The sequence below is a fragment of the Zonotrichia albicollis genome, chromosome 4 (genome assembly GCF_047830755.1).
Source record: "Zonotrichia albicollis isolate bZonAlb1 chromosome 4, bZonAlb1.hap1, whole genome shotgun sequence".
Lineage (NCBI taxonomy): Eukaryota > Metazoa > Chordata > Aves > Passeriformes > Passerellidae > Zonotrichia > Zonotrichia albicollis.
Window position 1 is genome coordinate 13,064,765 of NC_133822.1, and position 27,588 is coordinate 13,092,352.

Consider the following 27,588-nt stretch of genomic DNA (forward strand, 5'->3'; position numbering starts at 1 on the left):
ACAAGAAACACGAAATGGTCCAAAAGTTACAGCTGCTTCTCCATACAGAGGCCAGTAACGCTCACATTTTTTCTGTTAAATAAAAAAGTCCAATTTAATTCATGCATGGTACTAAAAGATGATTAACAGAAGCAGAGCAGACAAAATCACAACCTGAATGCCTTATTCTGGACTTCTTTTAAGATAATAAAATAGCTTTCCTTTTGGATAACAAGAGAAAAACAAAACTAAGACCTCAAACAACCAACAGAAATACAGGCAAAAGACACTTTGCAAACTAGAATGCAAACTTCATGTCTGCCTGTACCATATGCCTAAGCATCATGCAGAGGGGAGCAATGAAAGCTTAGTTTTCATGAAAGTTGGGAATTCACAATTCTGGATTTCCTTCTAAGGTCATAAGAATAAAGAAGAGAGATTTTTAAAAAATTGTTTTTGCAGCTGTATGAATTGACAGGAAATTCTGAAGGACTTGGGATTTTCATAGTTGGCCTCCATCCCACAAGGAGCAAGACACTTTTTCCACAGTGACACAGCCAGAAACAGCCCTTGGTACAGTTCTGTACACAAACACATATTCCACTAAGATGACACCTAAATAATCATGTAACCCTACAAATGGGGCAGAGAAATGCAGTCTCATGAACCATTTCCTATGTACAGAAATGTAAGGATAAGCATTCTCACTTCATCTGGTATTATTATCACAGTTACAGATTTGGCATATGAAGTTTCACAGCTATTGCCCCATATGGGCACAGCTCATTTATTTTTGTATTTAGGACACATACCCTTCCCATTTCAAATTCTCGACAGGCCATTACAATTATCTGAAAAGAAAAAAAAGATGTCCCAAGTTAGATGTTTTTGGATCATGTAACTAACTTTACCCCACACTTCACCCCTTGCTTCTGTCAGGTGATCCTGATCCACTTGAAGTGGTTACTACAGAAGAGACTAATTATTAACAATATTTTCTTTCCTGCATACACACACTCCTCTAATTCTAAAACAGCAACCAAGTTTCATCCTTCACAAAACCTACATCAGTAATACAACACTTCAGGGCTACTTAATTCAAATTCACTGCAATCCTGTACAAATACCTTATTTATTCAGTCTGACTATAAAGTCTAAATTTATAAAAGTATAGAATCATTTGCCAGCTGGAAGAAACATAGCTGTATTTGCTTAAAGGAACACAGAATGCATAAAATAGGAACATCCCCCCCCACCCCCAAAAAACCCTTGACCATCAATCAAATAATTAAATTTCTTAGGTGAAGCTATATCAGAAAGCATCAGTAGCACAATAAAAATGCACCAACAGGTAAGTTATTTGTAACAGTAACAGTAAGTAACAATTACATAAGTGTCAAACAACTACCCCTCCAAAAAAAATTGTCAAACCTATCCAATTTCCACAAGTATTTAAAAGTTAATTCCTGACAAAAGCTGTTTAAACACACATAGAATATATAAAGCAATAACTAACCCAAAATTAGCATTAAAAGAAAGGTAAGGGGTTTGGGTTTTTTTTTTTTGTTTCACATGCTGGTTCTGTATTTGATTTTGTCAGTCTGCCTTAAGCCAGAATTCTAAGCTCTCATACCTTACAGATAAAACAAGCAAAAACCTATTCATAAACATGAAGGACTTAATGTTCATTCAACAAAATTATTACTTTAAATTTACATTATTAAACTGAATAAATAATATTAATTGCATTCAACTACAAAAGGCAACATTTGGGAAGCAAATAATCTAAATCACTGTCAATATTTTGATAATAATAATAAAAAATACACAGTCACAGCGCCATGAAATAAAGTAACACTGAATTTTTCTACAGCTACTTACAGCAACGTTGTATTCCCATATCATCCTCCAGAAGTCTATGACTGTATTGGCTAAGGGACCCTGGGTAGCAACATATGCTTTTGGCCCATGTACTCCCTGGATTGCAGAAAGGAACCATTAATGTTTGTAAAGAACATTTATCTGCACTGAATTAAAAAGGGGTTTGGGTTATAGTGGTGTAAAATTAGAATATCCTTTTTTAATATATATATATATATATATATAACAGGAAGGGTGAATACAAAACATGACTCCTAATTCCATTAGTGGGAATTTAGCTGGTAATCTCAAGGGAGCCCAAGATCACAGCAGCTACAGCACTGCAGAGACTGTCACAGGAAATGACTGTGTTCAAACTCTGAAGATTCCCTTTAAGTCTGCATTTTCTTTGTTACTCAAACATTTAGTGATGAAAAATTGAAAAACTTTCTGTAAAAAAGCATCCTCTTGAACAAATTTAAGTTCTTCCCTCCAGTACATGTCAAAAATACAAAATTTTAGAATTTATATTAATAAATATAATTTTATATTAATTTTCAGTACATTAATGTTCAGCTTTTCAAGCTAAACATTCAGGCCAGAAGATTTACTGCAAGAAAATTTAGATTTTACCTGTTTCTGAAAAATAAATATTATGTAGAAGCAGCATCAGAATAAAGCTACAAAGTCAGCTCAAAATATCAGTACTTTGAAACAAAACTGTAACAGGCTTTCAGTCAAATTCTGACTTCTCTTTAAGAATATTAGAATATTAATTTCATTGCCACACTTCCTCCATGAACAGAGTGAAATGTACATTAACATACACAATTTGTCAAACACCTCATTTATGGTCCCTAAAAATGTCACCTGTTAAAACAACTGCATCTGAATTTTCCTATGGCATAAATCTCCAATGCACATGCCTACCACTTTAAAATTAGCTATTTTACATATTATTTCTACTTAGGAGTAAAATCAAAGCTTGAAACATTGTCTCATAAATGACATCATGTTTGCAAATTTATTCAAGTCATAATAAAATAATATCTCCCCTTACAGCTTTAAAGTCTTATGTTAGACTATAATATTAAAACTGCACTGACAAGAAAAAAAAGCTTAAAAAGAATAGAACTGTTAAACTGGCATATACCTTAATAAAGTTTGCATTGATGTAATCTGAATCTTGTGGAGGAGTTTTTAAGGTCAGTTTAACTCTGCTGTGATCAACTAAAAAAAAAAACAGACCAAAATATTTTTTTGAACAAGGATTACAACACATGGAAATCAATACAGAATAGTAAATATAATATATATAGTATGAAATACAATATATATAGTTCATTAAAGAACATTTTCCAAAGGTGAGTCACACAGTCAAGTTAATACATTTGTTTTCTGGGTAAACTGGCTCAGGTAGTGAGTGACAAGCAGAGCAGCTCCTCCTGCTCTGTGCCTCTGATGCTCAAGCTCACAGGGTATCACCTCCTGGAATTCCAAGAGCAATTCATCACAAAGAGGCAAAACACAATTAATCAGAAGCCATGCAAAGTGCAGTTACACAGCATGAACAGATCCCAGTGGTCAGAATTGACACACTTAGGGAAAGCAGAAAGCACAAACACCAGTGCCCAGTTAGGCAGCTGGCAGCTCTCAAATCTCTGCCCAGGAGGATTCCATCAGGTACCACAGAGGAAGCAGGACCAGGGTTCACTGCTCAGGCACAGACTGACCCCTGGCCCCCAAATCCTGGGCTAGGCTCCTTGCTGGAGCACTTCTGAACTAGAAAGCAGCAGATTCCTTCATTTAGGGGCTTTGGGAAACATGTCAAGTTCCTGCCTCAAACATTACTGACTCTCTCAGAGAAAGCTTCTGATAAAACCAGCTGCTCTTGGGAGACCAAAATCCTCAGCAATATAAAAATAGCCTTATTATTTGTTGACAGGATAAACGAAACATTTTGTTATTTTTTTTGGCCCTAAAAAAATTGCATATTTAATACAACAACTTGATTGTAAAAATGGTGTAGGTGGTTGGCAGGTTTGCCAGTCCTTCCAGCTCTTGTTGATAACAACACTTACTAGCTACAATATAAAAATTGTTCAGACTATCTTTATACTAGAGGTTCTTTTAGTTGAAAATGCATATCAAAAAGGAAATTATATTTAAATGGGGCAACAGAAGTAAGTGTAGAAACAGCAGCTGCTCAAGCAATTTGTTACTTTTTGCTCTCAGGGTCAGTTCCTCAACCACAGAACAGCTGCTAAACCTTTGATTAGACCTAAATTCAAGAAAAAGACCAAGAACAAATATATTTCAAAAGAGAAAATACAGTTGGGTTTTTTGTTTTGTCAAAACATCACTGGTAATAAAACAAGGAATCATGCCTAGAAGAAGTAAATGCTAAGAATTATTTCTATACAGAAAGCTCTCCCAAAAAGCTTGCAAAATTGTGAAATTTTTCTGCCAGAATACCCATAACATGCAAAAAAATCTGTTACCATGTAATGCTTCTTGAAAAAGCACAAGTGTAAATTAGGAGACTTGCATCACAAATCTAAAGACAACACTCTCATATAAAGGCCTAGAAAAACCCTTAAAACACATTGCACTGTTACACACTGACACAAACACTGTAAAAGCAAGAACATTCTCTAAGCATGAAATGGTGTCATGGACTTTATACTAAAAACTGCTTTTAAGTGGCAGAACAGACTAATTAAAGAAGCAGGCTAATGAGGGATCCTATCTCAGCACAGTAGATCCAAAATTCTGGAGCAGTTTCCAAATGTCAACATCACCATCCTGTCTCTGTGTGCCACAGCTCATCTGCTACAGAGCTGAAGGTCTGGAACAGAATTTCCCCCAAAAAATCCACTGCAGTTCCCAGCTTCTGAAGATGAAGTGCTTGAATGTTGCTACATCTTGTTATAAAGGCTCAGCTCACAATGACTAATTGGTTCCTCAGGTGACCAGTGAACACCATGGTGCATTTAGCTACCATTTAGGATGGCTCAGTAATCTGTAATGGGAACATGCATCCTGCTGTGAAGCCAGTGTTGAGTTAGTGCTGAGGTCCTGATCTCTCTGGTAACAATTTCTGATAAATACTAATCTCTGATTAAGTTATAAATGTATATAATTTCCTGGATTTACAAGAGATAGACAGGGGTACTTTGCCTTTCTCCTGCTTCTCATTTCAAGCTGGTCTCCCATCACTTCATTGCTGGAGAGTTTGGATGTTTGAGACATTCGTTTAAACTGAAAATACATCTTCAGTTTTCCTCAATATCTTTGGGGAAGCTTTGAAGTTCACTCATTTCTCCACTTTGAGCTTTATTCCCTCCCAGATCCCAGTGGCTCAGCTTTTATTTCCACAGAAATAAAACCACTGTCTCACCAGTTCAGCCTGGCTGCTACCACGATTTCTCTGTATTGTTCACGATCTACCAAAATGCCAGGATACTGTTAATAGGATGACAATAACAACTTCTGCTCTCTTTTTCACCCTACCTACTAAACATTTCCTCCCAACTAATAAGCAGAGTAAAGTGGACCTGTTGCTGACCTTCTGGGACAAGAGGAGTGGCATTTGTCAGAAGACTGCCCTTTAATCTCACTGCCAGCTGTTCAGATCCAGAGGCACAGTGAGCTGTGCCTCAGGAGCTACACAAATTTACCATGTAACAGTCTTGTCATTTCATGTGGATCTGTAATATACACATGGTGGTGGGTTTAAAATCTAAATTGTGCTCTGACTTTTGCTTTCTGTGTCCACACATTAAAAAGAATTTCATTTAGACTCTAGCAAAATAGAAACCAAAGCTAATCCAGCATTGAAAGTTTTTCAACACCATCTGCAGGATACAAACAGGCAAAAAATATCTATTTTACATACAACAGGTTCATTAAGCTTCCTTAGAATTTCACCTAGAGTATATGCTGACATTTGTTTGTTTTCTGTCATGAATAACATGGTCCTAAGGAAAACATACATTTAAGCATCTAGTAAAATTCTCAGCTACTCTGAGCTAAAATTAAAGTGTCAGCTCGATACAGCTTCAGAATCAGAACACCTTTATCTTTGGGTGATATCTCTTCTGATAAAATATTAGAACATTCAGTCAAGAACACTTTGCCTTCCAAGTTAAAAATAAAGACATCTGTCAGCAAATTATCTCCAATTTTGCCTTTCAGTAATAACTAAAAAGTAAAATTCAAAATACATGGAGAATAACAAGTCTATTCCTTTGTCCTCTATCAACATGTAAATCAGACTTACATGGCAATATATCCTTGTATCTGTTCTTTTTAACATTTTCTTCTTTTTCTCCAGTGGCTGTTGGGTAGATCTTCTCTGTTCTGTATTTTGTAGATAATCTTCTTAACCTCTGGAATAAAAGATTTAGTTGTTAAATTCCCAAGCCTCAAGATAAACATCACAAGGGATTAGTTTCATTGCCGAAAATGATCACTTGGAAAAAAAAAAAATCTCTTCTCTCCTTTTATGATATTCACTACAATGAAGTTTAAACACCTTTAGTTTAGTACTTTACTTTAGTACTTTTAGCACATCAACAGGTAGCACATACCCAGGCTGATGCCAGCTCTATGCATGAGACATGGGATTTTGGGAAAGCCACTGGGGCACCAGCATGAACTATGGCCATATTTTACTTGGACAATACATTGCCCTGCTGAGTAACAATTTAATTAAGAATACCTGTGAGAACCAGAAATATCTCAGGGTACCTGGAGGAAGAGCACAGCACGGGCTGGCTCAGGAACAGCTGGTACTTGGCTCTGAGGCACCAAGCTTCCAGCACTGACAACTGAACAGAAAGCAAAATCTTACATTTAACCAGCGCCAACTGCTAACACCCAGCTCCTGTGGAGATTCAAGCTCAAAGAAAGAAGGTCCCTGTCTCTCAGACACAAGCTATTCACAATTAAGATGAGTGACAGGAGGTCTGCTCTATTCACAACAGTATATCAGCTTTCCCCCTCCATCTATTTCAAATCCTAGAAGTGTGAAAGAGTCAAAATCTCTAATAATAAAAACCAGTCCCTGCCTTCCAGTAACCTAGGAAATAAAAAGAACAATACAGCTTTTATCATTCCAAACAAGTTAGGCCTTTGCCACCTTAAAACTGAGGAGTAAAAGTTCTCATTGAAAAAAATAAATACAAGAGGAACCAGCAGTCCTTGTTATTTTAAACTGTGTAGACATCCAGATTTAAAAAGAACACCAAAGAACTAAGAAATTTAACTCTGGTGGTTGCAAACCCAGCCACTCTATCAACACTGACATGGTGGTGCTGCATAAGACTGCCAAAAGGAAGACTGACAGTAGCTCCAAACAAATTTAGCATCTCCAGGGGAGGATGTTCTGCCCAGGTGGAAGGACAGACACTCTTCATGTTTCCCTCCCTCATATTCAATTCATCACTGTACACTTGAAGACTCAAAACATTCATGATTTGTGTTCTTTTGGGGAAGGGGGACAGTGGGAGAGGTTTTGTGCCAGTTAAAAATGTAAACCTTGTTTGTCACTGACTATGCAACAACCTACAAGCAGGAAGCCTGTAGATGATCTGTCTGTAAGCCAGTTTCAGTAGCTTTAGAAGAATTCAAGAAGAAAACACCTGGGACACTCACTGCACACTTTAATTAACAAAATGTTTTCGCAACCCAGCCCTTCAATAATTCCTCCTAATTTATTATGCAATTGAGGTGACTAATTGTGCATATTGTCAAATATAGGTCAAATATAGGTCCAAAATTGTCCTAGCCCCACCCTCAACCTGAAGAATAAAATCACATAAAACTTACCATCTCTCTTACAGAGAGAAAAACATTTTCATGAAATTTATATGGATATAGTGTAAAAAAAATTAAATTACCTATGCACATGTGGATAAAACCTGTCATTAATTTAATTGAATACACATCTAATAAATCAGAAAAGTGACATTTGCAGAGCAAAAAGAAATGATAAATTAAAAAAAAGGCAAATCAAGAAGCACCAGTTTTCAATTTTTTTTCTCTTCTGCAAGGACTTAATCACAGATTCAATCACTGAACACTAAAAAGAGCACCAGAAATAGCCTGCAACTCTTTTTTTTTTTTTTTTGAATGAATGAAATGAATTTTCTTAAGAAATCTGCAATATTAACCAATGAAGCAAAACAATAAATATCTGGAGATGTGGTAGTGTCTGACCACACAGTGACCAAGCTGCTAAATATTTAACCTCAAAGTATTGTGAGAGTGAGGTACAGGAAGATTCAATTCTTAAAAAGACACAAACAATTCCCGAAGCCCTCATGGCAGATTATGCTCATCTTTGCAACACTAAAAATAAATTCACAGCATAACCTGAACACAGCAGGCAGAGAAAGCTGGTTTGTCACACAGCACACACAAAGAATGCCACTGCACGTAGGAGACTGCCCTACATAACACTGACCTTTCCTAAGTCAAAAAATATCACTTGTGCTAAGACTGAGCACACCCAGGAGTCTAGAAAAAGCCAAATGAAAGCACATAATTTGGCTAAACCAGCTATGAACTGTAAGGCTGAGAAATATTTTGAAGTAGGCTATGAATCTCCAATGAAGAGGGGGGGGGGAAAAAAGCAAAGACCAACAATGATATTTTCCAAGCACAGTCATTGATATGATATTGTGCATTGTTCCAACATGGTTGTAAGTCTTAAAGGGTTTTCCCCTCCATCTTACTGATTATTATAGGGCAAATGCCATGATTCTGCTTAAAAGAAGTTTAGAGAAAAACTACTTCTAAAAAACCATGACTACAAGCAGAAATTATTTTACCTGAGAAAGAACACACTCAAGGAAGTCAGGTTAGGTATCAAAAAGTAGGAAGATGCTCCTTCTTGGGTAAGGCCATTTTAAAGGCACACAAGAAAAAAGGCATGCACTTCCACCCACACAATTTGGACAAACTGTAAGCCAAAAAGGCTCGAGTGACTACTACCAACTTTCATTTTCTAGAAAACAATCCAATGAGAATCCAGCAGATCCTTCTTCCCTACATGATTCAATCCCCCCTGCTCTGCAGTTTGCTAAACAGATCAGAAAGTATGATTAGCTTAGCTCAGCTCCAAGGAAAGCCTGGAAATGAAATACAGGTTGATTTTAGCACACATCTGTTCCTAAAACGCTTCAGGATCCATGCTTTTAATGCAGGTTTGCCACTTGCTCTGTGACATGGGTAATAGAAGATACCTAAGTACAGTCCTGAGAGCAATCAAAATGAGTAAAGTGCATTCTTTACAATTTATAGTAGTATCTGCTACATAGAATAATATCTATTTCTTGTTGTGGAAGAGGAAGAATTGACTGAAGAGTAAGGAAAGAATTTTTAAAACTGAGCTTTGAACAGAGTACCAGAGGAATGGAAAAGAGCCAGACTCAGCAGAGGATTCTGCCCTACATGCAACAGAAAATTCCTGCAGAAGGCTATTGCAGTGTGTGCTGACAGCCTGCTGTGGGATGCAAAGGATCCAGTGCTGCCTAGGTTACAGCCCAGAGTGACCAGGAGGAGGAGAATGTACTCAGTAGCAGAGTGGGGGTAATGACAGGGCAGGAGAGAAAAGAATTCTGTTCAGGCTACACTAAGCTGACAGGACAGGCAGCAAGATCCGTCTCAGCTCAGTTTCAAGCTAATTCTCAATAAACACCTGTCTAGAGTACAAGGCAAAACTCATTTGGGGTAACTGCCAACTGCCCAAATGCTTCCCTGAAGACACCTGGGCACCAAAATGCTTCCATGCAGACACAAGAGCAGGGACATGGCAGGTCCAGCCTGGTGTCCCTGCAGACAGCCCTGGGTGCCTCTGTGACACCCCCTGCTCAGTGGGACTGCTGTCCTGGTACCACAGAAATCCTCACTGGCATGTCCTTTCAAGAACAAACAAAATGCTCAAAGAGAAGCATGATGAGCCAGAAATATGCACTTGAAGAGTTGCATTCACAAGGCCTTTAGTTCCAGTCATTAGAAAAGCTCAATTTTAATTCTGCTTATTCATTGTGTGACAGAAGTGGTTTGTGGGGTGCTGACAAACACCACATGTGACAGTGAGGAGATGAATCTTTGAAACAATTTAAGTTTCAGAAACATACTTCCAACTTCCACAGTGGTTTTACAATCTGTACTACAAATCTACTTCAGTTTTTACAAAAAGACAAACCAGCTTTTCAAGATCAACTTGTGGAATCCTACCATATTAAGAAAAACTTTGTCCAATCAGTTCAGGAATTACAGATCTTTGACTTTCATTGTCAGTTTATTTATTTAACATTTTAGAAAGCCTTTAAAGACACAATGCCTAATATCATAGAAGTGCTGTTTGTGGATTAAAGAAAGCATTTATATAGCCTACTGAAATTTAAAGAACTCACTTCAAAAGTATAAACTTTATTTAAGATATAAAAGTTCCTTTGACTCCTTTCTGGGCTTCTTTTCAAGGAGAACAAGACAAATATTTCACCAGAGTTTGTTATCTCAAGTCTTCAAACTGCCTCCCAAGCCTTGTCAGACATTTCTAATTGGCAAAACAAGTGGTAATACAACAGAGCTGTTCTCTGACTCTCCTTTCTGACCATTCCTGAGGAGCAAGACATACCAGAGTGCCAGAACTGAGGTGCTGCAGTGTCCCACAACACCCACTTGCCATGTGACAACAGGCCACAGGCCCAGGCTCAGGAAGCTCCACACAGCCATATGTGGCAGTGCTCTCCTGTCATCGTGCCAATCACACAGGAACATATTTTGTTCTGCAAAATTTGCCAAAGTGCATTAAGAAATACTCAAAGAAAAGCTTCCATAAAAATTACCTTAAAAATCAGAGCATAAAAGAAGATGTTAGGAAACACTTTAAAATGTTGAATTAATGCACTCATTTCATTAAATAAGACAGCTGTCTCAATCATAAGGTGGGCATTGCATTTTTCTTACTAACAGGAAGGGAAGAAAAAAACAAGAATTATGTGCAACTCTGGTCTCATTCAAATAATTTAGATAAAGCTCACCAGGGCAGAGTACATTCCCTAGTACTTATACAGTGAAAAAATGTACCTGTATGGAGCAATGTGAACTAAATGACCACAAAAATTTCAAAATTACTATCTTCTGGTTATCTATAGTCAGATAACTCAGGTTTCAGGTTCTGTACCTATGAATGAAAAAACGCCTTTGGCAACAGAGTTCATTGCAGACTTTGGTGTCAGTGCTCAAATGGGGCTCTGACTCCCTAAAACTGCTTTGCTTCCAGAAGTATTTCAAGTTCAATGCTTTGCCAATCCAGCTGGAGTTTTCCTGTACCACCTTCTCACCAGTGAGGTGAGAAACACCAAGGAAACACCAACACCAGCTGATGGCAGTGAACTCAGGTGGAGAATGGACTATTCAGGAGAGCAGCTCCAGGTTGCAATAACAAAGAATAAATGAACACAGTGAACACCACTTTGTCTAGGAGTACTTGTAAAATAGCATACACTTGTGACCCATGTCAATATTTCCCCCTTGATTCCTGTCAGCTTTCAAACAGTAATTGTTTGCCAGAGTTCCTGGCCCTCATGAGGGAGGGAAAAAGCCTTCCCAAACACTAGCCAAACATAAACACTGAAAGGAGAATGATTTGGTTTTATAAAACTTCACTGTATCTCAACATTCACCGATGGCTTTGGCTGCAAAAAAACCAGGCTAGCAGTCTGCACTGGACCTACCTCTCTGAAACAAAGCCCTGGAGGGAGACTGCAGGCTGACCTGATAGAAGGAAGAGTTTTCACTGCCTTGGCACTCTCTTCTGGCAGCACCAACTAACCCTGGAGCTCCAGGTGCTCCAAGGGAATCTGCTGAAGTGATTAACACACAGGCCTGGTGACTACACTCCCTTGGAAGCTCTGTCCTCAGCATTTCATAGCAGGACTCTGATGAGCCCAACAACCCCCACTGCATTCCAGGAAGCTTGTGGGAACCACATAGAGGAAAAATCCCTCCAAAATTACCCAGACAGCTGAAAACAGCATTATTGCAGTATTAGATTGTATAGCGTGCTCTATGCAGGTGTTGGACTTCAGTGAACTTTGTGAGTCCCTTCCAAATCAGGACATTTCATGATTTTACATTATCTTAATTCTGCCATTTTCTCAGGAAAGAGGTGAGTTCATGTTACTAGACTAATTGGAGATTTCTATCCCATAAAGAAGTGTCAGCCAATGAAGACAATGCTGGTAGATCATGCAGGGAAGGCAAAATTATAATCCTGCAAGCAGCCTGTTAAGGCACACATGCCACTGTCTCTGGTACCACATTAAAACAGAATCAGGTAGGAAACTCCAACCAGCAGAATTACTCTCCAGAATTAGGTACTGTCAGAGTAAAACCAACATTTCCTATCTTTCCAAACCTATATTTTCCCCAAGAAAAATGTTAGAGTTGGACACATCTCCCACACTACCAATAAAGACAGCTTTACACAGACACTATCAAAATGCGGGATGACTGCCTAAAGTCTCCTTCCCTTTCCCTCATTTCTAAATGAAATGTAAAACTATATTTATAAATACAAAATTTATAAAATTAATTTTATAATAAATATAAAACTATTTTTATATTAGACTAGGATTAACATGCAAATAAACTAGCAGTACTATCAATCACAGTTAATTTATGTTCAGCATTATAGTTAAGCCACGTACCTACTGCCCATTTTACAGGGTTGGAGAAGACTAAGTAGATCTGTGGTTTGGCAACCAGCAAGGAAATAATTGAGCAAAACAGAACATTAAATTACTAAAGCATATTCTGGTTTTAGCTAACAAGTTGCTAATGTATGTTCTGAGATATTTTAGAAAGTCCTGCAGCACACTCATTAAGAGTTGGGATTATAACTTCCCATCTCTGAACCATACTGTTTCCTCAGCACACTCACATTATTGCAGTGATTGCTGTGAACACATTTCAAGAAGTGAAAATGTGCTGGACAATGAAACAGTAACAGTTCTTTATGGATGATGAGTGAAGAACCAGAAAATTTCTATTAGTATGAAAGCACACAATTAGAAGGTTGACTGCTTTGGACTCAAGTCTAGGAAATACCTTGATACAAAACCAGAAAAGATTAACATTAGCACACACTACAACTAGCAGGCTTCTTAAGTGTTAGAGCAACTCCAGAACAATTGTTGATAATTCAAAACAGAAATAAGCCTCAAGTTTTTTTGCGACAAGATGACTTTTTGTCTTTACAATATAAACCCAAATAGTCTATGGAAGCAAAGCAGTTGAGAAACAAAGAAATAAAACCCATTTATTATATAAGGAATCCCTTTGTTTAAAATAATAATTTTCAAATTACTGGATTATTTTCCTGTTATTCCTTCAGTATTAGGCTTTATGCATGCTGGAAGCACAGGCATATTAAAAGTATCACATTTAAGCTTTATTAATGTGACAAGAACTGGTTATAGGTCTAGGTAAACTTCTTTTCAAGAGCCACTCTGAGTTATTCAGGAGAGGTCACCACACAAAAAGTCCACTCCATCTTTACAGTCTACCCCAGACTCTGACTTTGAAGTAAATAAAATTTTGGCATCCTGGATGTGACACTACACTGTGAGTGCAACATTTGAGTGAAAACTTCTACAGACCATGTCCTTCACCCAAAATAGAGATGAAGCAGATATTTGTCCTCCTCTCTGTTACACACACCAGATTTACTTCAAAACCCAACAGCTCTGATGTAACAGGAACAGATACCAAGTAACAATGTCCCGGGACCAACCCTTGGAAACCTAGAAGAAAGTATCTAAAGTTGAGTTGAGACTTTTTCCACAAAGAAACACCACACAGGCAAGAGGTTTTATTCCAGGTCAATCAGGCAACTAAACAGAACAAAAGCCATATTTTTCATGGTCACAGGAGGGGCTGGACCAGTCACTATTTGTGACAACTTTGTGGCTCTTCAGCTTCAGCGCTTGTGTCTCAACCAACACAGCATCCTGAAACACCCAAAAGCACCCTGGGACAAGCATTCACAGGAAAACCTGCACAGCAAATTCACATGAGGTACAATTCATATCAACAAACAGCATGAGGCTCTAAGTACTAGCTTCTATCCTTGAAGAATATTGAGGGTTTTTAACCATATAAATTCTCCCTGAAATATTTCATCATCTATCACTTCCTATTACTCCCCACAGTCTTTACCATTCCCTTGCCTGTGACTTCACAGTATGTGGCATGAAGCATTAAGATCCATGCAGAATGTATCTTGCTTTTGTTTCTGCTCAGCACTAAAGAAAAGGGGGGGAACCAACCCAAATTCTCCTCCCTCTTCCTTCACAAGATGCAAAAACCCTTCCTCTTTTCCCACGCCTTGGAACACATTTCCTTGAGGTCAGTGTTTGTTTTCCAAGCAATTCATACAAGGTGGAAAAAAAAAAAAAGCACTATGACTGAAACAGGAAACACTGAGCTTTCACTCCAACAGAAGTAAACTAGAATTTCCTACCTGCTAGTCCCCCACTACCAAAGCTGCCATAAATAAAGGCACAGGAGAATAGTCTTAGAGCCTTATAAAAACCTTATTTAAGCTTTTAATAAATCTGCACACACACACACTCCCTCAAAAAAGGTCTGCCATAGCAGTTATGTCCTGCCTTCCCTAAAGAGTTCTAACAGCCATGTCTTGCAAATTTATCTGAAACACAGATCCTACCCTGCAAGACTTCCACTGAGAATGATTTTAAGCTGAAAAGCTGGAGCCTAAGAACTGCTCTGGGTAAAAAGCAGAGCTGTTTGTGCACTCAAGAAACACTGTAACTGCAATCTAGTTCTGAGCCCAAATTACCTTACTGAAACATCTCTAGAGCTCAGAGGAGCTGCTCCTTTCAGTGACATCCCTTGGCAAACAGCTGAATTGCTATTCAATGGCACATGTTGAGTGTTTAATATACAATTCAAATAAAAAATATGCCAATTTTGTCTTTCATCACAAGTCTTAACTATTTTTTTTGAAGCAAGCTTGAACCTTGTATAGAAACATAGTATTTTTAGAGACTTTGAGCAATTTAGGACCCCCACTATTCTGCAGATAAGACTAGGATACTGATAATACTGAGAGTTATGCCAGTTCATGATTGGCAAATAAAACCGCCACTATTTAATAAATATTAAATAAAAATAAGAAAAATTTTGACAAATACTGAATCACTACTTCTAATGCAGCAACTCATACACAGAGAATATATAAGGGATTGTGAAAAAGAAGATAAGACATCAAACAGAAAATACATTTTTACTATCTGGAGAAAACACGTTTACAACTATTTTCACCCGTTCTTTGAGGCTGTGTTTGGAAGCCAAGGAATGCGCTAGTCATAAAGAGGCCATTTATGATAGAGTTCAACAGCATTTTAAGAGCTAGAAAGAAGCAGCCTCATTAAAGTCACAAACTTGTACTAAGATTCCAACTGTAATAACCCCAGCTAATTACCAGCACAATATTTACAGAGAGACAAAGTAATTTTGTGTTGTAATCACTGCAAATTTACATTTGCAGTATCTGTCATTTTTTGCCTAACAAATTTGTCCCCAACAATTCAGAAGCACACACCTTCCAAGCATAATTCTGGTTTCCAAAACAGACAGCAGAGGGAATCCAATGGCCAACAAAATTCTCATAATTCTGGCACAAAGAGCTATAAAGCAACTACTGAAATGAAACCAAAGCAGTAAAGGCTAACACAGAAACAATAAATTCATACAACCAGTTATTTCCATGCATGACTTTAGATTATTTCTCTCCATAAAGTTCTTGTTTTAATGGCTGAACATTAAGTAGAACTGCTAAATGTTCAAATGCTTGAACAATAGGAACTTTGCCATTTAATTTGTTTCTGCTGAATTCAAGGAAAGCTCCTTAAATCTTTTTCACTCATGTTATATTGTATGCAATTGTCTCCTACCAAAAAACCCACAGGTATTTGCACAGTATTACCATTAAGAGTACATATTGTGGTATTCATATAGTGTTACAAGTCAAGGAGAATGTTTCTTACTTGCCTCATATTTTGTTCAGTAAGCACTTCAAGAAAAGGAAAAGGCTGTGCTTCTCCAACACAACCATTTATTGTTTGACATACCATTAACACTTTGAATTCCATGGCAACCTTAACCCAGGTACTCCCAGGCCATGCCAATCCAAAAGGAAACAGTTTTCTCTGTGGCAGGCCTGGATCTTGACAAGATACAAACACAAGAATACCTCAGGGAAGTTACCAGAAAGCAAATCAAAGTGATCTTTTAATCAAACAGTTTGAAGTTTAACTTTAAAAATCATTAAGATTTTTGAGGAAATTTTTAGTTCTGAAGACTCACAAAAGTTTGTACCTAAAGAATCAAGTAAAAGACATTCATTGTACATCCTCTTAAAACCAGTGTTGAAAACCCATACCACTATACTCCTTATACTTCTACAATAAAGCCTTTATATATTTTTTTTATTCTGTACATCAAAAACTCAGTTCAAATTTTCCGAATTTTCCAAATAATTTTCCAAATAGTTTGTAAGATGCCTTTTTTACATTTATAATGCAATCATTTCTGTAATTTTTATATTTTGAAGAGCAAGGAAAAAATTACCTCATATGAAGTATAGGCTCAATCACCTAAAGGTTTTTAAGTATTCCACAACTTTAATTTGCTACACAGCTAATGTGCAAAATGCAATCCTTCCTGCCCAATTTCAACAAACAGAAAGTTCCTCAAGTCAACTGGTAGATTGAATCTGGTTCAGACAAGGGCCTTGTCAGTCAAGCTGCTGATAAATTTAAAATAAACCTCAGCTGCCATTGCTTTGAAAAGATTAATATTTACAATCCAGAATGTACAAGTCGATAGTTTGTTTGGTAAACAATAGCACAGGGTTTTTATCTGATCCACAAACAACTTTATTCAACACCTCCAGGTTCTAGATGACAGATTTACTTCCAGGTATTTCAGAAACACACAGGAACACCTTCAGATCCCACCTCAAGATCTTTATCTATAATTCTCATCTATGTGGAATATGTGACTCTGCTTCCTTTCTTGGAAAAGGAAACTGTTCCAATCTGAGCCTCAAATAAATATTTGATATGGTGCCAATTCAAAAGAAGAGTATGTGAATTTCTACAGGAATTCAGTCCAGACTAGTCTCTTTAGTTTGTTTTCACAAGGAAAAATTTATTAAAAAAATCGTCTGACTGAAGGGATTTCACAAGCAGAGTTTCTCAAAAGAACTTCCCAGACCAAGCAGGCATTTTCCTTCATGACCTCTCCAGCAAAGCAGTGCACACTAACAAACATCTGATGACAAACCAGAAGACAGTAAGAGATGAAGATGGGAATATAACATTAATCAAGTGAACCAACTTTCAGGGTAAAAGAAAAAAGAATAAACCTCAAAAGTGCCAAATAAAGTTGTAGCCTAGAAGGAAACACAAATGCATATCATAAATAAGTGGCAACTCCAGAGTTTTAGAAGTAACCATGGAAAACAGGCACAGAACCATTGCTGATAACCTGTAGTCAGTAGTTAGTCCAGCATGCTGGCAAACTACAGATGAGACAATATAAACTCTCAACAGACAACAGGACACAGAAAAGAACAAGTTTTTCTTCTTAATTAACGTAACAAGTTAGTTAAAGGTGTGATTCTTCTGTTTTGATGGACTATGCTTTTGATTTTCTTTGTGATCTGAAATTAGTAAAACTAATTCAACTTGAAATTAATGAAATTTCCCTCTTAGGACAGAAGCATTCATAATTTACTATTGCTTGCATTGCCTAAATGCACACAAAAAGTATTAATAGCTTTTACATTTGTTTCCTGGTAACTCATATAAAACATGAATTCTTTTTTATGGCAATGATTTTGGTTGTGATAATCTGGTTTAATTTGGAGATACTTTCAAAGTAACCAAAGAATGCGAGCAAATATTAGTATCTTTCAGGAAAAAAAAAATTATGTTCACTCTGGATAAGGAAGCAATATTTTCCTTTTAAAAACAATCCCTGAACATTTAAGTCTAACACTCTCATCCTAAGCAATGTCAGGCTATACTTTCTATGACCCTTGTACCATTAAAGGGGCCTGAAAGACTTTTCTTTAAGTCCTAATTTAAGTTCCTTGAAATTGTCTCATTGTAACCAGATTTACAAAGTTACCAGATGGTAAACAAACCCAAACCCAGTCCATTACTGTTTAATGAGTACTAGTGCAGAACAGTTTAAACACTTGAGAGATCAAACAATAATCTGCAGCAATACTTAAGCATGACATCTCCTGCTGTCAAGCTTTAAGCAGTGTTTATTTTCACTGACAAAGAAATGTGGATTTTATTACTTCAGAAACAAAATGTCTATTTTTGTCTTTAAAGAAATACAAACATTTTGATGAATATTTTCAATAAGTTTGATTTCTAAGCACTGTTCTCTGCTTAGGAACATTCCTGGAAAATCTTGTGGTTTTGTTAAATCTTCTGCTACTTGGTTCCCAGTTAAACTAACATGGACAAGCTGCAAGGCAGCTATTAGGCAATTATCAGGCTTCAAGTTGCATAGAAAGAACAGGCACAAAACTGGAGAAAACTCAGAGGCACTTTCTGTGTCAGAGGTGAGAAACTGGAACATTTGCTGAGAGTTGGGGTTGTTCAGCCTCGAGAGAAGGCTGCAAGGAGACCTCAGAGCAGCCAGCAGCAGAGATGGAGAGAGACTGGTTCCAAGGACATGCAGCCACAGCACATGGGCAATGGCTTCAAACTGAAACAGAGCAGGTGTAGATATAAGGTAATATATTTCTTCTTCCTTATAGAAATATATATTTCTTCCTAAGATGCTAGGAAGAAATGCTTTACTGTGAGGGTGGTGAGACACTGGAACAGGTTGCCCATAGAAGCTGTGGGTGCCCCATCCATGGAAGTGTCCAGGCTGGGTAAGGTTTTGAGCAGGATGTCTCTGCCCATGGCAGGGCCATTGAATTAGATGATCTTTGAGGTCCCATCCAATCCAAACCACTCAATGATTTTATGATCTACCCCTTGCTGTGCTCCAAAGATATCTTATGTTCTTCGCAGGCTGGGAGGACAACTGCCAATGTCCTAACTTGAATAATTGTATTACAAACAACTGAGGCTCATATGCTGGTGACTTGAAGGAACAAAAAATGCCAAAACCCAACAACAAAGCACAACTACTTTAACTGCACAGACATCTCTCCTTAAACTCCAGAAGTTACATAAAATTGACTGGGCTTTGCCTTTTTTTCCCTTTTTCCTAACAACCTCAAGGATCTAAATGAAAGAAAAATTAAGCTTAGAAGAAAGACAGCCACTAAGCAGCTGGCTTAGCAGGAGAGCTGTCAGTGGATGGGTTCCACTGCCAGCTCTCCTGCCCTGTGTCAGTGGAACCCATCCACTAGATGTCAGTGTCCTCCTGGGCAGAGGAAAACCTTGGATCCCAAAGGAAAGAGGGCAGCTGGCAGTCCCTGGTTATCAGGCCAACTGTAGAGCAGGAAATTCTTATAAAGCATGCCTGGGCCACAGCAGGAGCAGCCAGTAACAGCAGCACTTGTGGGTAAGAGACACAGAACAAATATAGCACCAGACACAAAGCTCAGCCAATAGAGTTGAGAACCTCATGACTAAGAACTCTTTTGTGAAACATTACTGACATTTTTCAGGATGCTGAACATGAGTGTTAAAAAACCTGAAAGATAAAGTTATTTCTGTTTCCTGCTTCTTTAAATACTCCAAAACACCAACCAGTGGTTTTGGACCAAAAAAAAAAGCAACCAAACCACAAGAATGGGTTCCACCTCTACTAAAATATAAGTCAGGCTTAAAGAAGCTTAGACTTGGAAGCAATAGTGTAAATTATTACAGCATAGTGTGAAATCCTCTCAGATAGGCATGAAACACCACACCCTAAATAAAGGGCAGAGCCAAAGTCAAAGTTCAGGCACATTACGTGACTGCTGTCAGAAGAAATGGGTAGAACTTTCTATTCACCTGCACTACATCTAGATATCAAGGCAAACTAAGTTTTGAATTGAATATTTCAGTTGGAAGAGACCTAAAATTATCATCTAATCCAGCTGCCTGACCTCTTCTACAGTGTCTAAATTTAAGTCTAAAAGGAGAATACTGATATAAAAGGAATTTTGAACTTGACTGCAGGACCATATTTGTAAACCAATGACACCTCCACAAATTCTGTTGGGCTGATGGGCAGGGGTTTGGCAGAGGGGAAGCAGCATCTTGCATTACAAAAGGAGACAGACAACAAGGAAGGTGAGAGAAAACAAGCCATGCTTTTATATTATATTTTAATGCACCCAGGATTGTAAGAAACCTATACAAGGGAATTATCACTGTAGTGGTAGCACACACAAGAAACCTCTTGATTCTTGTGGAGGAGACTGGGAAGGCTATGAAGTTGAAAAAAAAAAAAAAAGAAATTAAGTATTTCAGAGGGTTATGAAGTACAGATTTCTTTTTTTTTTGAAGATACTGGATCAGTTTGCCAGACAATCTTTTAATCCCCCAGCAAGAAAAACACCTTGAAGCCAATCTGAACAAGCACAGGACCTGGCTAAAGACACGTGCTGAAGAACCACTTAGAGTTACTGCACACTTACATCTGTAATGCTTGCCAGACAGGAAAAGGCTAAAAAAAATTCACCACAACTTTTTCTCTTAGAGGAAAAAAAAAAAAAAAGAAAATGGGGGAAGTTGAATGAAAGGAAATTATACAGAACCAAAAAAGTGAAACACTTGCAAGCAATCCAGGGCCTGCTGAAACCTGCCAGGTATCAGTACCTGCCACTGTCCTGACCAGGGCTGGGCTCTGTGTCCTGTGCTCATCAACCTGCTGCTACCATGGACACAGCCTGAGCTTCTACTCACAACCTGCCATTGAGAAAGACTAGCAGGATGGCTCCATTTCATTCCTGGCATTCTCACAGTATCCTACAGTCACAATAAAGTATTAGACTAGGTGCATATTTGATTTGACACATTACATTGTTTGAATACTCTGAAGAACCTGAAAAGTATCACATGATCCTACAATTTATCTCATTTTCCCCCCTCATTACTAATATACCTATTGCACTATGTACACCATAGTGCATTGCACTCCCTGGAAAGGATTGAAAAAGCAATCCAATTAATGTTATTATTTTCTCTCAACCACCACAACTACAGTTATGATCACTTGAACTGTTCATTTTTTTATAACCAAGTTATTTTTAAGGGACTGTCTGTCTTCTACTCAGATTCTATTTGCCCATGAAGTCTAGGACAATTTTACCCTTTTGCTCTTATGCTGCAAATCAAAAGAAATCTCAAGAAAATTGCCCTCAATACAGAAATAACTCCAGCTTTTATTTCCCATGTGCATGTATGCCCTACAATAACACTGTTCTTGCTAGTCCATCTCTTTCCAAGATAGTTGTTTTGATAATCTTAATGAACAAGTAGTACTTGAGAACAGCAAAAAAAGGCAACCAGGGGAACATCCTGGCCAAATTCCAACCCTTCAGCACTTCCTGTAAGCCTTATTTAGATCATGTCTTCATCCACCTTGCTAACACTATTGGTTGGTCACACACAGCTGTGGATTTATCTACTCATCTTCTTTCCTAATTATGAATATATCTATTGTACCATGTGTAGCAGATCCTAATTCCAACGGCACTAAATAAACCCCAGACACCTCACACCGCTCCCCCAAAAAACTCAAAATGTTTAGAACATTTTGAGATCCTTTCCAGGCAGCATAAGACAATCCCATTCATATTATTCAATTGTACCAAACAACCACAACTATTAATATTCAATATATTAAACTAATTTACTTGTTCACGTAACAAGTCCAACACCTCAGCACAAGTAGCTTTTACAAAGCAATACTTCTTTCATGGTTTATTGATTCTGATTTCATTATTATTAAATATGTACCTAAATGTTTAGCTACCACCCAAACCCTGTAAATTACAAAAGCTAAAGGGTTAGTGAGACTGAATGGAAACCACAGGTTTCTTATTTTAAGAAATCCTCAAAAAAAGGAAAAAGCAGCTAAATTAGATTCTAGGCTTCTCTACCTTGTAGAAAATAGCAAGTTACCACCTTGGATACAATTCTAAGGCATACTTCAGATTTTAAAGAAGTTTCCCTCTAGCTAAAACCACAGATGCATAAACCGCTATTTATCTGCTTCCTTCCATCCTATATTGCAGAAGCTGACAAATGGAATACAGGAAAGACAGGTTTTGATGGTCTACATGATTGTAAGATAAGGACAGAGTGGTTTTTTCTTTATAACTTTGGGATTCTTTAAGTTTGGTATGAGCTATGCTTCATTAATGCAAGTCTGTTCAGCTTCTGGTACAATGAACTAACACAAGGCCAGGGTTTCACTCCCACCCAACAGACACAGGTCAGCTGGTTTGGCTTTCTGCACCAGAGGCAATAACTAATATCAATGACAACAGCTAATTATATATTGAGATTTTCTCTAACTGTTGCATCAAGTTTTAGCAATATTTTACCTCTTAGCTTTTTACTCCAATTCTGTCACTTTAGTGGTTTAGGAAATAAGATTAATCTCCTTTATTGTCATTCCTTCCTCATCTCAGAGCAAATGCTGTCTATACAGGAACTTGCTAGGGACACTGGCTCCAGCCCACACTTGCCCATCTAGGAACAGGAAAGTTGCTCTTTTCTTGGCTTACATCTACATTAAAAAAAATTCTGAGCTGTGGTCAAATTCACATTCTAATTCTGGAAAACCAGAACTATTTCAGCAAAGCCACAGAATTAACAATGTGACTGGGTGAGACACTGTCAGTGGGCACTGGAAGAGCAGCAGCCACTGGATTGGCATCACAAAGCCCCAGTGCCTGCAGAGACCAGAGCCAGCCTTGTTTGAATGCAAAATGCTGGTGACATTTCCTGGCACAAGCAGAACTCCTTCCACATTTTTACTGTCTCTTTCACCTCAGTACATTGCTCAACCAACACACATTAGTCATGGAGAGAGCAGCAGGCTGCCAACCTGCACACAAATAAGCCATGAACACCTTTCCTGCTTCAGGTCACTAAAATGCAAAGCAATCTCCACAAATTTCTCATTTTGAACAGCTTCTTCCTAACCTTTACTCTTCTCTGCTGCCTTCTCCATCAAAATGTTGTTTTACCTTCCTCAAGAAACATACTTATTCTATCATTTTACTACTGAACTTACATTTCCATTATTTCTAGGTGTAATTAGGTGTCATTTCTCCAATCTCCAAATTTGTGAAACTGCTAGTCACAGCTCTTCATAAAGAAAAAATAAGTAGATAAAATACAGAAAATGAAGAAAGTTGCATTACCAAAATTATTTCCTCCGATGTATCAAAGCCACTCTTGGGAAAAGTTAAATAAGGAAGAAAGGAATTCAAAATTTCACAAAGATAGCAAATATTAAACCAAAGTGGGACATTAAAAAAAAAAGAAAAAAGGCAACTGGGAAAAATGAGGCTACATAGCACCAAACAGCTTAAAAGGAACAAGTAGCATTGCTGCTTACAGCCATGAAAACTATGTTACTTGCTCTTCAGTGTAGAAATAGATGTGCCTTTAGTCAGAAAAAATCCAAACTTGTAAATTCCTGCAGATGTTGAGGATTGCCTATAGCAGTGTTTCTACCTAGAAAACAGGCTATGGATGTTGCATGAAATTTGGACTGGGGAGAAACAATGACCCTTTCCAAATATCAGAATTCCCTACAATTATTACTAGGAGAATTATTTAAGCACAGTTAAATAGGACTCAAAATTTCTCAATCTTATTTTCCCTTAATGGAAGTGGCAGCATTCCAAAACAGATCCATACCTTTAAAAGACCTCAATTAATTTTCAGCACATCAGTTAAATCCAATCTCAACTTCTCTATCTGCTGCTGCAGTTTGACTTTAAAGAACAGTGGCATTTTTCTAAAGCAATGCCCTCTTTAATCCTTCCACTGTGGCTTCCCTTAAAGGCTACCTTCTTCTCATTCTCATTTCTAGCATTGTGCATCAGTATTCCACTGAGCACCCAGAACAGCTATTAATGCTAATAAGCCCAGACAGGAATACACGTTTGTTCTAAAGACACAGTAACTGCATGACAAGTAATAGGATGAGACATACAGGATTGCTAAGTCCTGGCTTTAAAATGCAAAATACAGAAACACATACTCTACAGTCAAAGCAAATTAATTCACAGGAGCAGTGAAGTATCACAATGTCTTATCAGGATGCAAGTGCTCCTTATAGCTGCATTCTGGTGAACAGCAGAGGATGTGAGCGTGCTGAAGTGCACCACTTCCTAGAAGATTCATCCTGGCCCCAGTGCAAGCCTCACTGCTGCTCCTCAGAGTGCTGACTGCATCCCTTGTAGCTGTCAGGACTCAGTATTTATTTCTGAATACTCAAATTAGGCTTTGGTCTCCATGAATCTCTGTAATAAGCAAGCTTTGACAACAGCTCAACACTACAGTGGCTCTTTTGAGGAAAGGGATCCATAAGCAATATTACCTGGTCCAATACAATCCCTGAAATATTATTCCTGGTGAAATGAACAAACCACAACAGGAAAATTCATAAGGGACACTGCATGAACATTCTCACAAAGACCACTTAAACCAGTCTGGTTAAATCCCACTGTCCACAGTCATTAAAAATCAATGACTATCAGAGGCAGGTAACATTTATAAATGTAACTTTCTCTTTAAGAGTATAACAAGGTCAATAAAATGTGTGGCTAAGCTACTCTGCTCTGAATTTAAAACCAAGACACAAACAGACCAGCCAGTTCTACTCTGACCATTGAATTAAGAAAAAAGACAAAAAAACCCACACATATACTTTCTTATAATCTAACAACTAATCATGCAATACTCACAAGGTTAGAAGGGTATCAAACTATACTATAGATCATCATTTACCTTCAGTTCATCAAATCCAAGACAATCTGCATGAAACTAAAGCTTGTTCTGAAGAGCTTCTAGTCTAGGAGTCAGGCAAAGTAGAAGAAGTGTATGAAACTTATTCACATGGTTTTCCACTCATCTTGCAATGGCTTCTACCATCCACAACCAGTAAAAAAACCCAAAGGTTTTAAAAAAATAAGGAAATCATTTTAGCAGCCCAGGGATAAGGTAGCACAAACAGAAATGGAAAAAAAAAACAAACAATTAGTAAAATCCAATCAGAACATAAAGAGAGGAGCAGAATTAAAACATTCAAGACAGATCAGAGTTGATATGGCTCAAAAATGCATATTGCAATTTGCATAAGGTCTGACAGAATTACTGTGCCCAGTGGAAAACTACACACTTCACAGGATGATTCAACAACTAGCTGACATAAATACAGAATTCCTGAAGGATATCTTGTTTATATAATGTCCAGAAGCTAGATCCAATAAGCTAAAGACAAGTCAAAGACAAGAGTATGAGTAAAAGAGGAAGCTCACATGAGCAAGCATTTCTGTCTTGTCTTCCACAAAAATCCCTCCCCCATGGCCTTCAAGATAACCTCCAGAAGCAAGTCAGATAACTTCCATTTTGCAAAATGTTTTGTGAATTTTAAGGGTTTTTCAAGTCCAGCCGGTAAATTAAAAGATTTTCGGTACTTTTCACACAATATGACAATCATATACCCACTAACCTACCAACCACAGGAAGGAGAGAAGGTGTGACCTCCATCCAAACAGATCTGCAGCTCAGGCACATGAAGTTGGTAAGCTGCTGTGGTGGGCTGACCCTGGCTGGTGCCAGGTGCCCACCAAAGCCACTCTACCCCTGACCTCTGCAACTGGACAGGGGAGAGAAAAATATAACAAAAGGCTCATGAGTTGAGATAAGGACAGGGAGAGATCACTCACTGACATACAACATGGGCAATACAGAATTGACTTTGAATTACCTGAATTTATTACCAACAAATAATGAAAGGTAAAATAAATATTAAAAACAAGCAAAACAAACCAAACCACCCTTCCTCCAAAACAAACCAAAACTCCCTCCTTCCCAGGCTCAACATCCTCCTCCCAAGCAGGGCAGGGAGATGGGGAATGGGAGTGACAGTCAGTTCATTACATGTTTTACTTCTGCCACTGCTCAGGGAGATGGGTCCCTCTCCTGCTCCAGCATAGGAACCCTCCCACAGGAGACAATTCTCCAGAAACTTCTCCAGCGTGACCCTCTCAGCTGTCACCAATAAACACCAGATTCCAGTACCACACTAAACAGAACCTGTTAGCAGTGGAAGGAGGGGAAAACAAACCAAGAAAATAAGTAAATATTGTCTGCTTTGTTATCATTTATCTTATTCAGGTGTTCCATGCAAACTATTTCAACTACACCATCAGTACACAATATGGAAACTCCTGACTTCAGCATCAAGTTCTGGGGGTGTTAAAGTGGTAAGTAATACAACAGCCTCATAAAAAATAAACCACATGGCACTCAAAGAATAGAAGAAACTAATTTTTGCATTTACTTACAAAAGCCAATTCCAGTGCCTCCCTGACATGCCCTACAAGATCCTCTACCTAGCAAAAAATCACGGTTTGAGTTTTAGCTCAAAACTTACTTAGAAATAGAAATAAATAAGTCTCTAGAAATAAATAAATTCTTTACCTACTTATATCCCTTCAGTGAATTCCCTTGTTACTTCACTGCTAATTTTCTCACTTCTAAACATATTCTGACCTCAGATACAATTTATATATCTGTAAGTTACCTTTCTCCGTAAGAGCTAAAGACATCATCATTGAGATTTTTTTTATACCCACATACTTTTATAGGATGATCATATCATCTTACTGTACCAGACAGAGAATACTTTTTCTATGAATCCAGGAAGGGAAGCCCATTATGTATGCTGTAAGGCTGGAGAAACAGGATGCTGGCTTCATTTTCACAGGATCACCAATTTAAACAGTGCTAATGCTTTCTAAATTGCCATGCCAGAAAGACATGTTGCTAAAGCTTTGCACCAAAAGTACTGCAGTGCTTGATCATGTATAAGGTACAAATGCAAGCTCACGTTCAGGATAATCCATATCAGAATTAGTTATGGAATTAGCTAGCATTTTAGAAAGAAATATTCTTTCCCTTTAGGAAATCACACTGATTTATGGCAACAGCTTGCTGACTTTGGGATACACACATTTTTTCAGTGTTATTGGTCTCTCATTTTAAATCATTTATCAAGAGGCTCTAGATTTCTGTAATTTGTAAAAAAGACAACTAGGCTTCTCTGACACAGTTTTACCTGCTCTTTTCAGAACAACAGAAATAGGAAGTTGACATCTCAGACAATATGCAAGCTGCATTGGTTGCATTTGCAACCACAAAAGGGAAAAGAAATGAAAGCTCTCATTTCATCATCTTAGTCAAAATATTAAGAAAATAGATGGTACCAGTTGAAGAAGCAACTGTAGCAGGGTTATTAGAGAATGCCAGGGCAATTTCCACAGCAGTTCTGTAGAATAGCCTCTGGAAAAGTTCTTCTGTTTATAAGGAAAATATAAAAGGTTGTGATAGGGCTTAACCTGCAGCTTAATAACAACTTCTTTCAGAACACTCAGTTTGAAAAGCAGACTCCTGTCCAAAGCTTTAAGTGCCTGTGTAGCACTCGATG

General features: G+C 37.8%; 1 protein-coding gene across 2 annotated transcripts in view; it reads right to left on the bottom strand.

The window, feature by feature from the left end:
- Positions 1 to 27,588, bottom strand: part of PTPN12 (protein tyrosine phosphatase non-receptor type 12) — a 69,367-nt gene that overhangs the window by 31,344 nt on the left and 10,435 nt on the right. For both annotated transcript variants that reach the window (XM_074538824.1, XM_005482636.4), the window contains exons 2-6: positions 6,122 to 6,230; positions 2,993 to 3,069; positions 1,861 to 1,956; positions 792 to 830; positions 1 to 72 (exon numbers count right to left, since the gene is read on the bottom strand). In XM_074538824.1, the coding sequence (XP_074394925.1) occupies positions 1 to 72; positions 792 to 830; positions 1,861 to 1,956; positions 2,993 to 3,069; positions 6,122 to 6,230 (393 nt within the window). The remainder of the gene's footprint in view (positions 73 to 791; positions 831 to 1,860; positions 1,957 to 2,992; positions 3,070 to 6,121; positions 6,231 to 27,588) is intronic.